The sequence below is a fragment of the Mytilus californianus genome, unplaced genomic scaffold, assembly GCF_021869535.1.
Source record: "Mytilus californianus isolate M0D057914Y unplaced genomic scaffold, xbMytCali1.0.p SCAF_12, whole genome shotgun sequence".
Classification (NCBI taxonomy): Eukaryota; Metazoa; Mollusca; class Bivalvia; order Mytilida; family Mytilidae; genus Mytilus; species Mytilus californianus.
Window position 1 is genome coordinate 32,886,877 of NW_026262604.1, and position 15,630 is coordinate 32,902,506.

A 15,630-nucleotide genomic window follows, 5' to 3' on the forward strand; every position below is an offset into this window, starting at 1 on the left:
TGACCGATGGACATCACAAGTGTCGTATATCTCGGAACGGTTTAGCGACTAGGACACTAGCGCAAAATGTTAATTTTGAATGATTCATTCGATCAATTTATAATATAGTTTACTGTGGTGACCACGGTTACACAGTTATCTAAAATCAGAAATAATGTATACGTTTTAAATAACTACATTTTTAAGTTACAGCTTTAAGATAATTTAACATGAAGTGTTGATTACAACAACCTGAAACTAAGTATAGTTGATCATTGTAATGTGGTCTTTCAAATTGCATGACAAATTATAATTTTGACACTGTATTTACTATTCCCTAAACTGAAGGATAGTGATATGGCGCATTGGGTCTTATGTAGTTTTCATATAAAAAATAAATATTAATAAACAAGTTTCTTTCTTTTTTTTTTAGTCTACAACAATTGTAAAGTAGTAAACAAGTAATTTTATTGTTTGCACATCCTTTCTTGGTTTCAAAAGAAGTGACTTTATAGTGGTCTTATCCCCTTTTAAAATTAATATAATGTGATAAAACTTTTGGTTTTAAATTTAAATATAAATTTGATTAATTCCAACGAAGTACTCCAACATTTAGTTAAATTGTATGAATGCATGATAACAATTGCGTTATCTATAATGGAAATGTACAACTATCACTTCACACTACTAATGTCATGGACATTTGATTTCATATCTATCTATTTTTGTTTTTTAAGGATTAGTTATGGAATGTCAAATATTCATAAACAACTGCAGCTTCTCTTCCTAAAGTGAACAGTATATAACAGGACCTGTATCTATTATTGTTAATTTCAACTTCAAACATATTATTGTTGCAAGAACTTAGAATAGAAGGCTTGTTAAATTTCAAATTATTTCAAATATTATTCTTCTGAACAATGCAAATATTAAACGAGTAAAATTCGATGGAGAATTGCTGTGGATAGAACAACAATTGCTAGGAAATGAAAATCAATCTTCAACATCAAGTTTCACTTTAAATGGAATTATAAAATATTTGTGTCTATACTTATCGGGCAATTAATCCGGTCCGTTTCAGTTTCACCAACATTTCAGAGAATTCAATATATTTTTAAACTGACATAATAGTTTACACACATTTAAAAAGGCGTATAAAACTTTATAACATATTCTTGGTAATTAAACGTGGCTGCCAAGACTAAAAATAGAACATGGGATTAAAACGAAAATTTTGTTTATTATCTCGTTATCTTTATGAATAAATATAATCTGACTGTAAACACAAATGTTTAGAATAACACGATATGTATTTGACCAATTTAGTGAACAACTAAAAGGAATAATTGTCTTAAATCCAAATCTGTTTGATTCATTTTATACAGTTTTGGCTTTCATTTTTTTTCAAATTAAAGAAATTCAGCAAATCATTCAGCGCAAAATGTCCTACAAATAATTAAAATTGCCAGTCGACTCCTCATGGCGGCAATTTTTGTTCCCTCGAAATGACATAAAGATCACAAAATTTATAGTTTTTACCTAAATAAAGTAAGTAGATGTATTGATGTTATTGATATTTAAATGAAAACCGTTCAAACCTTTATACCTCAACAATTGCATAACAAAGAACCACTTAAAAGTTCTAATACGTATAAAAAACAGTAGTAAAAGAGGGGCGAAAGATACCAGAGGGACATTCAAACTCATAGATCGAAAATAAACTGACAACGCCATGGCTAAAAATGTAAAAGACAAACACACAAATAATAGTACACATGACACAATAGTCAAAGTTTCTTCATTAACTTTACGCCAGCTATATAAGATGTCAGTGTAGACAACAATGTTCCTTCAACATGAGAAAGTGAAACATCAAAGTTTAAAGATGATCCTTATTGGCATACAGTGTCGACAATTATATTATTTGTTTGTGCGTTTCTCGGTGATGAGTGTTCCTGAGTGTGATTGTGCTGTATTTCTGTCTGTAGTATTGTCATTTGATATATTTTTTAACATTGTCATATAAGCAGGAGGTTTGTCTAGTCATTTCAACAAACAATTTTTTTTTCTTAAAATGTCTTGTACTAAGTCACGAATATGGCAGTTGTTATTAAATAGGTATGTTCTATGTATGTTGGCGTTAGTTTCAGACACAAGAGGGTTTTACTGTTTAATTTCCATTGCGTATGTATATTTAACTTTATTTGAACTTTTATCGAAAAAGTGTATACTATTTACGGTATGTACAATCACCTACAAAAAAAAATGTCGGCGTCTTTGAAAATATACAACATATAAGTACTACAGAAACTTTTTTGTTGGCGGTTTAGTCAAAATTACAATGAACAACAGGAGCTTTTTTGTTGGCGTACATGTTAGATTTATTGGTATCTTTTTTAATTTATTTAGTCAGTTGTTTTACATGTCTGCTATATGTGTTAACAAAGTTATGCTATGCGTTTTGCATCAATTACCTTTTTATGAATTAGGCAGTTAGTTTTTCTAGTTTGCTTCGTTTCACATACCTCTAGACAGGGCCTTAACAGCCGACTATACAGTATGTGATTTATTTTCTCATTGAGAAAGGCAGTACGGTTGCTTATAATTTCTTACATTTACTTCATTTTAAATCTTAGACTAGTGGATAGTCTTATGAGAGATTAACGGAAAGTGTTGAAACCGACTGTTGACAAATTAATATGAAAAGGGTCGTCTCCAAAGTGACTTTCACGGCGCACTTAGTTTATGAGATATGTTTGTGAAAATAAAACCATTGTCCATAGACGAGAGTACTATCGTTCCAGCGGCAAAACGCAGTTAAATTTGAATTCACAGTTACCATAGCAGCATATTCCAATCGGATGTACTTTCAAGTTTATAAACCAGATTTTTTTCTACATAATGATGTAGCGTACAATTAAAATAAATCACGTTTTGTGATAGAAATATTTTCCTGTTCCACAGATACGAAAAAAAGAAAGTTTAGTTAACCAGGTGTAGGAGAAGTGAGAACATATACAGTAATCAGTGCTGATGAAAATTAATTGATAGATGTGTGACAACTAATTAGAGGATCTGGATGCCATTCTGGCATCCAAATTTGGTTCGAATGTAAAATCAGTGTTTTACACAAGTCTGTCAGCCAATTACAGGCCAAAGTGGACACGTTTTTAAATTTGTCGAAATAATCAGTCGCAGTTTTGGAAGATAATTATCCAGGACCATTTTTTTACCTTCAATTTTGAATTTACATGTAACAGTTTCATCGGTTAAAAGCTCTGATGGTTAGGCTGAAAATTGATATAATGTTAATAGTGAACCATCTAACGACATGCGTATATGGGTCATTAAAATAAAATGTCTAAATCATAAATTTGAATAAATGTTTCCTAGTTTATATATCATTCTCCTTATTTTGTCTATCGTATTTTAACTAAAGTAACAGTATATGCAGTATTTAAACAGTTTAGACAATTAATACCACATCTCCTTATTCTTATATCTAAATGACAAATATATATTACTTCAACGAAATGAAGTTACACAGGCTGTATGCATTTTTGTTCTTCAATTTAAACAACTAACTCATACTTTCTCTTTTGCATCAATTTTTGTTGCAGAGGTTTCAGAAAATTTTGTCACCTGCTATTCCCTTTTATTGTGTGCTTAATTATCAAAGATTACATTTAAATAGACAATGTACTATAGAACCCTCTGACTGATCAAGAACAGGTAAACATTACTATCGTGTATTTATACATTTAAATTACACATATATAAACAGATCAATACTTCATACACATTTTCCAGTTGTGTATTGTAAAATTAATGTAAACACAACATGGTAATATGACAAATGTTATAATACGTGAACCAACTAATTCTAATAGCAATGTCGTCACTACAAATAATGAGGTTCCAGTCAATATTCGGACCATGACAAGAAGCGAAAATGATTGTAAATTTGTTGCAGACCTAAAGGTAGAAGCGAAAAAGGCCGAATACATACATGCTACCAGTGCAGGAAGGTAAGTAGCTGCTAGGCAATGCAATTCTGACAATTTTAAAAGTAGTGCAAACGATCATGTCGCTTTTTCTGTTACATTTGTTACCTCAAAGATGGACTGAGGTCTAGACGTACGGTCACATGCGCCGCTTCTGCTTGCGCGTGGCTGTACGTGGTTCCTTGATTTATGATATGTTAAAATTACGCCCTATCCAAGAGGGACGAAAGATTCCAGAGGGACAGTCAAAATCATAGATCGAAAACAAACTGACAACGCCATGGCCAAAAATAAAAAGACAAACAGACAAATAATAGTACAGATTACACAACATAGAAAACTAAAGACTAAGCAACACGAACCCCATCAAAAACTGGGGGTGATCTCAGGTGCTCCGGAAGGGTAAGCAGATCCTGCTCCACATGTGGCACCCGTCGTGTTGCTTAAAGCAACATGTTCAGGACCAATCATAGTTTTCAGGCGTTATTTCGGTCAACCATTTGTTCATCTACTTGTAAGATTTAAACAATATTTTCCTGTCTTGAAATATTTGCAACTGAACGTTGAACACATAACAGTCAACCGAGCTGATCGCGTGTCCGATATACTACTTATGAAAGTGCCTATACTTTTCCTTAAATATTCCTTTGCTCATTTCATTTTTGTTTGTATTACCAAACGAGTAATATTTATTTTATCTCCTTGATCAACAGAAACCGCGACAAATTATAATCATTTTTTGTAAATTAAGACATGTGACATAATCAGTAACACATTGTTTTCAAAATTGAGAATGGAAATGGGAAATGTGTCACAACAACCCGACCAAATCAGGCCACAATTGGTCTTCAACACATCGAAAAGCTTTCGAAGGCCACCAATGGGTCAACAACACATCGAAAAGCACCCGGAGGCTGGCTTCAGTTGATCTCTACACAAAAAGGCGAACTAGTTCAGTGTAAATCGACGTCACACTATATGTTTATATATGTTTTTATTCCACAGTATAAGCACCATTAAGCGAATCACGGAAAGAAACCACGAAGAACAAGATGATTGGTTCTACGAACGCAACTTTATAGCAGAGTACAATGGTGACCCGGTAGGGATATTGACATTATCATTTCCTGCAGATATGATCCCTGTGTAAGTGATATAGTTTTAAAATTTTTATCGAATGCTTTTAAAAACATTTCTATGAATCTTTTCTGTTTTTGGGAGATGACTGGTGGGAGTTTTTGAACAATATTTGTATTGACGCGTTGGCATTTCTACAATGTACTTGATTTGAAATAAAAATTAGCAACATGCCAAGCTTAGCATAAAATAAACCAAACCAACAACGCTACAACATATTATACCAGCTGTCAATTAAACCAAAAGTGTTTTGAGTGTATAATTAATATAACCGGGAGACGTATTTATATAAGTTTTTTCAAACTTGTTTTCGAATCCCATATTTGAATTTCATGTGACATTGTAATACTTTGAATTTTATGTGACATTGTAATACTTTGTCATGATACGGGTTATGTTCTTCTCATATATTTTATGATGGTATAATACTAAATCCCTAACGGGAGGGATTGTATTTGATATTCATATGATGAAGACATGATCTTTCAATCAGTTTAATTGAGGTCTAGAGCTGGCATGTCAGTAACTGCTAGTAGTCCGTTGATAATTTATGTATCATTGTCATTTTGTTTAGTTTCTTTTGTAAACTATTCTTTTGAACTGAGTTTTACTGTGCGTATTGTTGTGTGTTTGTTTTTCTACATTGGCTAGAGGTATAGGGGGACGGTTGAGATCTCAAAAAACATGTTTAATCCCGCCGCATTTTGCGCCTGTCCCAAGTCAGGAGCCTCTGGCCTTTGTTAGTCTTGTATGATTTTTAATTCTAGTTTATTGTGTATATTTCGGAGTTTAGTATGACGTCAATTGTCACTGAACTAGTATACATTTTTGTTTAGGGGCCAGCTGAAGTACACCTCCGGGTACGGGAGTTTTTCGCTGCTTTGAAGACCCATTGGTGGCCTTCGGCTGTTGTCTGCACTTTGGTCGGGTTGTTGTCTCTTTGACACATTCCCCATTTCCATTCTCAATTTTTTTTTTTTTTTTTGTAATTTTCATCAATATGTACTGTTAAAATATAACCGGAACAATAACCATGATAACATGGACTACGAAACAACACTCATAACGGTTTAGCGTACAGAATTTTTGTGAGAAAAACATCTGTATAGTTTGTCTTTATGCAACAATGCAAATCCATGAACTATTAAGACAGTGGGAATACTGGTAAACGAAATTGAACTTTATAAAGTTTGGCGCGTTCTCCGTAAAGAATCTGATTTGGGTATACGATAACAAATAACGTGCTGGTAAATAAAAAACACAGGTACATCGTTTTATCATTGTTGAGAGAAGTAGTGTGGTTAATTATACGCATGTTTGCTTGTGTTGTTTAAAAGACAAACAATAAGTTGTGATTTTAAAGAGGCAACACAGAACGTGCATGAAAATAATTATGTACAGAACAAGCTTTGTTGTTTTATAAATATGCCATTACAAATATATCGCTTATGCAAAAATTTCATGCACATGACTATTTGTACATGATTGGTAATTTTTTGTTTTTCTAATGTCCAGTGGCAAATGTTTCACGACACATTTCAATCTCAATAAAGTCTCCTTTGTATATATAGAAACATTTATCACCGATTGAACAGTTTACTATCGGTGTTACAAACACAATTTTAAACTCGTGCACAGTGTAGATGATGGAAACAATAATGCATTGAAATAATACTAGTAGTCCCTCTTTATGGTGAAATGACACCTTTTTTTCTCTTTGGACGGTATCTGAGATTAAATTACGTGTACACTATTCTTCACGTTCAGAAACAACACTGATGATGGCTGATCTTTTTTCCTTTTAATAGAATGTGTTCCGATAAGGAACACACATTGCATTAGTTAAACAAAACTTGCAAATTCTTGATTGCTTTATATGCATATGGTCATGGTGTTTCTATTACCACAGTAAATAACCTAAAGTTTTCGAACAATTGGAGCATCGGACTAATGAGGGTCGGACTGGTGGGATGTTGGACAAATGGGATGTCGAAATATCGGCGACCTCTTGTTGAACACAAATCATCAGCGCGATTCTGTTCATTTAGTAATCAATGACTTGTTCGTTTTAAGAAAAAAAAAGTTGATGGGTTTACTACAATGATGTTTTTTTTTAACTTTATAACTCAATACAGTTTATTACAGAAACTATTGTAAGTTGTGATTGATTATCTATTTCTAAATGTCCAGTGGCAAATATTTCATGCATGTTTAGAACCAGTTTACATTTGATACAATGAGTAGGTCCGGCAATAGGTGCTTATATGAATAAAGGAAGAAAAAATTGAAAAGTTACTGAAAAATTAGGACATACAAGATATGGACAACAAAATGGTGCAAACCCCTTTAAAGAGTGTTTTCGAGTTTTCTTTAACGTGCTAAACTCGTGGCACTCTCCCTTAACAACCCCTCGTGTATAACATCCCCATTCTGATCCGACGTGACTGCGCATTTATACATCCCGCACTGTCAAATGATCCACCACTTTGGTAAGGGTTTTACTTCCGGTCGGAAGAAGACCAATGTGACCATATTTCTACATCCAGTCATCCTAATAGTCTTGTTGGTTATGCAAACAGATGTCATATCATACACATGTTTTTTTTTTTAAATATTTTTTAATATTTGAAACAATTAATTTAATATTCATTTTCTATTCATTCTCTTTCCAGAAAAAGTGATTATGAAACAGAATTTGGATGTACCGATCTATGTGGGTAAGCAGTTATCAATTATTTAAATCGTAAATACATGTATTATCATGTAAGGAATACAACCTCTACATCATAGCACCATTATTTCCTTGTTAGATTTTGAAATTTTAATCAACTATTTTGTCTTAATTTCAAATATAGTTTACCATAACAGATTAGGTAAATATATCAAGAGCCCCTGTTGTGAGTTCTATTTTTTCTAAATAGGAATCAATATAATAGAAACAAGAATGCGTCCCTAGTACACGGATGCCCCATCCGCATTATCATTTTCTATGTGCAGTGGACCGTGAAAATGGGGTAAAACTCTAATTTGGCATTAATGATTAGTAAGATCATATCATAAGGAACATGTATACTAAGTTTCAAGTTGATTGGACTTCAACTTCATCAAAAACTACCTCGACCAAAAACTTTAACCTGAAACGGGACAGACGAACGAACGGATGAGCTAACAAACGGAGGAACGAACGAACATACGAACGGACGCACAGACCAGAAAACATAATGCCCATAAATGGGGCATAAAAAGAAAATGTGGTATAATTGCAAGTGAGCCAACACTCCACCAAACACAAAATAACTTTGCCTTTCATAGAAGTGCTTTCACCAAATGTAGATGTGGTGTAGCCCAACTGAAGATTGAGACTGGGAGATACTAAAATATTGTTTTAGAATAAAGAGTGTATGGTAGTTTGATGGAAGACAAAGCGCATGTTTTATGAAGATGTCCTATTTATGACGATTTTGGAAACCATTTGTATTATGTTGCTGAAACTGTTAATGAACATTTAAATATGTTTATGTATTATATATAAGAAATATGATAGTCTCATATAATTCTTTATCATATATTTAGTAGTATATACAGTAGTTTTTAATAATTTGATAAATAGCCTGCTATTTAATCCGTATAGCTCAACTTTGATGCGCACCCTTTATCACACCCCTTTATCACACTCTTATCCTTTTTCACACCCCTACCCTTTATCACACCCCTACTCAAATTTCTCATTTATGACAGTAGTGTTTCCGACTAAATTTACATGAAGATCATGTTTAAATTTATGCAAGCTTCTCAAGAAATGTTTTTCCTTAGGGTCCTAAATGAAACGGTCATTAGGGCGTGACGTCATTGTTTGGCATGTGACGTCACAGACGTCGAGCTTTCATATTTTCTGACTATAAACAAGAACTCAATGACAGATTAAATACCATACAAAACACATAAAATACAATTAACAAAATATTTCTATGAACAACAGGACGCAAATTGTAAGGTAACCCATGTGCTTCGGGTGAAAAATTAAGCAATTCTTTTAAAGCTTAAAAGAAGACAAAAGTAATTCTGAAGGTAACCCAGGTGCTAGGGATCAGAAAGCAGTTCATATATACTCTCCTGTTTAGATATATGATAAAGCGTATAAAACATGGTAAAATCCGTTATACATGCCGTATCACCCTCGACCAATATCATTCCTCGGGCCTAAAGGCCCTCGGGATGATACGGCATATGATACGGATGTTGTCATGTATTATTCTCTATGTATAGAATGATTCTCATTTTATGTAATATTGTTTTACAATTTAGGAATATCGATTGTACTTGTTCACAGATGAGATAAAACATTGAAATTTTACTTATGGTTTAGATTATCCTGTTTGAACAATGGTCTTGATGAAACTGTTGGAGAAGGTAGTTTATACGTCAACTATATCTATGTAATTGAAACATATAGAATGAAAGGTATAGAAGAGCACTTGTTGCAGATGGCATTGAAGGAAGCATTGAAAAATAATATATCAGTAAGTTAAATTAAACAATTACAAATACACACTTTAATTTTAGTACAAAACTAACATATGAAAATTAGAATACGTGGTATATTTGCCATTGAGACAACTATCCATTAGAGACCAAGTGGGGTAAATGTTAACAACTTAAAAGTAATTATTATGTTAAATCTTTCCCGTAAGACGTACATTATGCGAGACAGTTACACTACATTTGAAAATGTCATTGACATTTTGTTGGTACTTTATATTTTTGGCAAACCATTCCTACGGTATGATTTATTTTAAATGATTTACAGACGCTCTTTTGGGAGTCAACGGTGTCGACATTGAATGTAATGTTTTCATTCCAATAAAACGTGGCCTAACAGTCACCCTGCAGCATGTGTCTCTCTATTAGAAAGAAAGTCAATTCAATTGTATTACTATACACAGTAGACAACTGTAAACGTAAATCCGAATATTGAAATCATAATTAATGCAGTGCAACCCTAACTCTACATATCCATCCTCTTCTAAACTTTAACCAATCCAATAGAAACTTCCAAAGCCAATAGTGAATTGAGATAGTATGAGTTCCTTGGGATTTTGATAATCGCATGGGAACAGTCATTAGTAAGCATTTATTCATTCGTACATAATAATGGTAAATACACGTAAGAGGGTTACGCTTTCCATAGGCGTAAATTTTAATAGTACAGCGTTAAGCTTGTTAGTAAATAGAAGTAAATCAGAAAAGCACGAAAAATTCCAAAACCTGAAAGATAATGACAATTGCATAACTGGTTGATTTTGTATAATAAACACACGTTTTTTCGAACATTACCATGTGTTCTGTTTAAAAAGATTCGTGCACATTGCGTTATCATACGTACATAGATGGTACTATTACAATCCAAATAAAATAATATATGTGTATGTCAAAGGAACTGCAACCCAAAACGACACAGAAATCACAAAACCATTTGATATGTGTCGTGCAAATTAAAATTAGAACCGTGTGTTTATCTATTATTAAAAATCTATACTACTACAATAACGAGGTCAAATGTCTTAGTCGACATGACGTCAAAACGACGAATCAAAGATTTCAATTGCATTTTTAACTTATATAGGACAATGGTGCTGATAACAAAAATACTCTATTTTCAAATAATTAATATTACCAGTAATTGGCGAGTTCCGGGTCGAATCCGATACCGATATCAAAAGTACCAGTTACCAGTTACATAATCTGTACGTTCCGCCTCTTTCAGGCGCACCACAAACGGAGTATTTGTAATACTACACAACACGGGTAATAATCAAACCTGAACTTCGTCATTATACAGGGATTGACACACATAATCATTGTTAAGAAATATCTCTTCATATACAAATGTAGTTTCTGGTTGTAGTCATTGAAACGAAACCCAGGACTGATTGAAACAGAAAATGTTGAAAAGAAAACTACAACTTACAGTCAGCATGAATATAACAAATGCCAATACGAATACTTTAAATGCAGGCTGAAACCTCATAGTCGAGAGACATATATTATCATATACAACACAGCCAAACTTTGTATGTTTTGTCTTTCAGGTTATTTTTCTTTACGTCGGATTCGGTAATTCATATAAAAACCTATACTTAGATCAAGGATTTGCAATAGTTAACAAAACATGCTGCTGTATTTGGTGTTCTATGGGTGTTTGTGTAAGTTTAGATCTTAACAATTACATAAATTTTGTGAATATAATGTTGGTGTTATATACTTTCGTGTTGTTTTGTGGTTTTTATTATTAGTCAATTTTACGTTTTAGAACCATACATAATAATAAGTTTTTTACAAATAATCGGTCATTACTGAGAAAATGCATCAGTGAATATAGCTATGTATACTATTTTGTTTCTTATGATATGTAAGATAATTACTGGTGGTATGATTTCAACTTAGGAAATAATGAGAAAAATGAATTGAATTGTGCGCAATGCAGATAAGCAAAAGGAAAGCATAATAATGTCAGTTTTGAGTATTGACGCTTAGGTGACGACCATTTGATATTCTGGGGGGGGGGGGCAGGAGGATTTTGAAAATAAATAACTCAGCCTTGATAATCACAAAAATAAATGGTTTGTTCTGTGGTAGGTTGAAAATAAATAACCTGACTTGCAATGTATTAAAAATAAATAACTTGGCAGGTCTATTTGAGAGCATGAGATTGCACCAGATTCTTCATAAAATTCAACTTTTTTTTCAAAAAAAATCGGGAATCACTTCCCAAATCTTTGAATAATAAAAGTATAAATATTATTTAAAATACTTGAAATGTCTGAAAAGTGGGTTTCATTTAACTTGAGGTATATTGTCTCAGGAACACTTAACTCACTTTTATTACATATGGCAGTAACTACATTCAGGCAAATGCCTCATGTAGGAAATTTCAAAACCAAAAGCTTGTCTTCATATCAAATTGTTTTCACGGCAAGTGTCTTGCAAGAAGCAAGTTCTGTTCTCCCTCAGACGTAGCTCCTGTTTTTTGAGGATCAATGTTTCTTATTTATTTGTCTTTTGTTCATTGATTGCCCTTCTGTATTCTGTTAGTGTTGCATTCCTTTTGTAATTTAGTAATTTTGTTATTAACTTGATCAAGAGTTTAAAAAAAAACAGCAGCCACATACTTAACTATGTGAATCAAATTTTTGCTTTATCTTTGTCTTTTGATGTTGTTCCTAAAAACTCCTAAAAAAGTCTTACACTGAATCTATACATGTTGCTTTGAGACCAAAATATTGTCAAAAAATGATTAAAACAGAACTTTCATTTTCAGATTAAGAAAGGGTATGGGAAACACATTTTGCATCATTAGTTCTACAGCAACTTGGGGCCTTCAGCGGCTCCAAAACCCTTCAAATTTTTTGTAGACTCGCTCCGCTTGGCATAAATGATTTGCAATACAATAAAAGACACTTATTACAGCCAAACTTTAATATCTTGTATGTATGCAATACATGTATATGCAGTTGGGAATTCGGAAGATTCATTTCTACAGATGATGATGATTAATTCTGATTAAATGGTACATAATGATTGGACTACTCATTTATTATTTATAATAAAAAATGAATTTAAAAATTGTATGTTTTCAAATATTATAAATATAGTTGTGAAAATAAATAATCAGTCCTTGGTTTAATGAAAATGAAAAATCTTGCTTCAACAGTGCAGAAAATAGATAATCTGTCCTCTTAGTTTACAAAAATAAATAACCGATCAAAAACAAATCCTCCTGCCCCCCCCCCCCCCCCCCCCCCCCCCCCCCCCCAGAATATCAAATGGTCGTCCCCTTATCACAAAGTGTTTTCGAGGCGATCCTATAACAATTTATTCATCGATCAGGTTAGGAATACCCATATTGATTCGAATTCTGCTCTTCCGTGTGCATTTGTTTGAAGTAAATGTACGTTACGTGTTCTATGTTGTAAAACTCGTCAAAGCCAATAAAATCTTACCAATCATTAGGCTATCAAACAGAACTTTATTTTAAGTACTAGTAATTGTTTCAAGATGTAGTGTGTTTGGTCTGATCATAACAGCTTATGATGCGCAGAATAATGTGTAATAAAAAAAAACACTCTTACATGCGCCTGAATTACATATGCTGGTCCCGTGTCAACAGACTTGCTAGTGCTTGTCTCAGGTGCAATTCATCTTTTTTTTTAATTAACTTCAGACAACTCAGAGTTTGAAATATTGCACAGGCATCTCCTACTTCTTTTGAACTACATGCTGACCACTTAGACAATGAGTTGTTATTTGTTGGTGTTATTAGATTACTGTCTCATTAATTAATACTCAAGTGTCATCTCATTTTTTACAGTGGATAAAACATTCCCCGACAACTTACTGAAGCATGACTATAGTAAAACTTTAATTCAGATAGGATAAGGCACAAAACCTATGGAGTATAATTTCTTCTGCGCAATCTTTGGTTGACTGTGAATTGTTTTGTAGACTGCAGTTTGTCTTTTCGTCTTTTTGCAATTCTAATTAATTTACTGTTCAGTGGGAGTCTTTTGGGTCTAATCATGATGCGGGATTGGTCGGTTTTTTCTAAGCAAAACACGTGAAAAGTCCAAACTATTTTGCGTGAAAACGGGGAACGAAGTTTGGCAGGACACGGGTAATACAGGCGCTACAGTATTATTACAATATTAAGCAGGATACTGTATTTAGACAAATCAATAAGCGTGATCCGGGATTAAACTCGCTCCCGATGGGAACCCCTGATAAGTTCTTAAAAAATAATTAATTTACCGCACCCCAAATTAATTAGTCGTTACTTTATGTTCTATCTGACATTTATCTCATGCAAATGTTATTTCTTTTTTGTGTCATTTGTTCCGATAAAACTTTTTATAATAGTCAAAGGTACCAGGCTTATAATTTGATACACCAGAGGCGGGTTTCGTCTACATAAGACTCATCAGTGACGCTCAGATCAAAATAGTTTATATATATTCATTTTGATGCAAATACAAAAATATCAATTACCCTTATTATATTTGTAGGGTTTTTACAAAATGGAAAAGCGTCTGGTTTTGTAGCCAAAGATGACATTAACTTGGTTTAGAATAGGCCATTAAGATAACAGAATACCGCAAAAAGTAGTCAGACGAACGAAAACAAGAAAATTGATTTTTAGTTATTTTTAATTGGATAGTAAAGACCATCTGTTCAAGCGTGTAATGCAAATGAATACGTCTATGTCCGTTTGCTGCAACTGCATTTTCAATTTACAATATGTACAATCCTTTTTTAATATATTGTGATGATTTTTTTATAACTGTGCAACATAGAATATGTCGTTCTGTAATAATGTGTATTATTTTTTACTATACAATAAGTTTTGTATCTAGCATTAGCTGTTGACTATTGTTTTTTTTTTTTAATGTGTTTTTTTATTTTTATTTCTACTGTAAACCATGTTCAGCTTTAAGAAAGTTTCCGGATCTAGAGTAAATAAAAAAAGAAGATGTGGCTTGATTGCCAACAAGACAACTTTACATCAAAGATCAAACGAAGTGAATGTAATCAATTATAGGCAACCGTACGGCCTTCAACAATGAGAAAAACTCAATTGCGAAAACTAACGGCATAGTTTTTAACAAAACAATTCACAGAAAATTAATGTTACATGCATAAACCAAAGACAAACATTGAACTACAGCCTCCTGGCTTGATACATGCACATAAAGAATGTAGCAGGGTTAAACATGTTTGTGAGCGCTCAGCCCTCGCCTAACCTGGGACAGTGGTGAAACAATACAACATAGGAAGACATTACAAAAATCCGGTGAAAAGGGCCGTATCATTGTTAGTAAAATTTGATTAGAATGACAATTGAAATCGACGAGCAATCAAACCGGTGTAAACATGCAGGCATACTAAGTTATTCATAATTGATACTCAAAACTACAATTGCCTCCGCCTTCAACAATGCATGTATAAGTCGAAGATTCTTAGGGATTATTCATAGGAAGTGTTGTATAAGACTTAGATTTATTTATTGTGGTAGCTATCTGTTTCATACGTTGTTCGGTGTTTGTTTTTTTATCGTGTGTGTGTGCACGTCTATTATATTCATATGAATCATATGTTGGTGGTTGGTGTAATCTTGTTTACTGTCCTATATTTATTATAGAACATAATATTCTTTTAATCTAGAATGTCTTGATTTGACCATGTCATGATGACAATAGATTTCATTTAGTGAATGGATAATTTGGGGTATTTAATACAATTATACAGCAACCAGGAAAATCAAATCATCATATATTATCAAACAAATTCAAGAGGTTAAACAAACTTGTTTTAGCTGTATTAGTTGTCTTGAAGCCATATATCACCATTTTAACTACCATTTTAAGAATGTCATTCCTACTGTTAAAAACAATCAGCGTCATTACAAGTGATGTATGTAAGAAGTCTGCCTTTGGTTTTATAAAGTTTTCAAAGTAAT

At 32.9% G+C, this 15,630-nt stretch overlaps 1 protein-coding gene across 1 annotated transcript; it reads left to right on the forward strand.

The window, feature by feature from the left end:
* Nucleotides 1-556: 556 nt before the first annotated feature.
* On the forward strand, nucleotides 557-14,532 carry LOC127721721 (uncharacterized). Its single transcript, XM_052228516.1, has 6 exons — nucleotides 557-4,007; nucleotides 4,989-5,129; nucleotides 7,793-7,837; nucleotides 9,487-9,640; nucleotides 11,210-11,323; nucleotides 14,180-14,532. The coding sequence occupies exons 1-6, from the start codon at nucleotides 3,829-3,831 to the stop codon at nucleotides 14,213-14,215; spliced, it is 669 nt and encodes a 222-aa protein (XP_052084476.1). The 5' UTR covers nucleotides 557-3,828; the 3' UTR covers nucleotides 14,216-14,532.
* The last annotated feature ends 1,098 nt before the right edge of the window (nucleotides 14,533-15,630 follow it).

Bases quoted from the DNA above. Each gene is read 5' to 3' on its own strand.
- LOC127721721 (XM_052228516.1), top strand. From the start codon at position 3,829: ATGACAAATGTTATAATACGTGAACCAACTAATTCTAATAGCAATGTC. The intron at 7,838-9,486 runs GTAAGCAGTTAT...CTTATGGTTTAG, and splicing joins GGATGTACCGATCTATGTGG to ATTATCCTGTTTGAACAATG. The intron at 11,324-14,179 runs GTAAGTTTAGAT...TTATATTTGTAG, and splicing joins GGTGTTCTATGGGTGTTTGT to GGTTTTTACAAAATGGAAAA.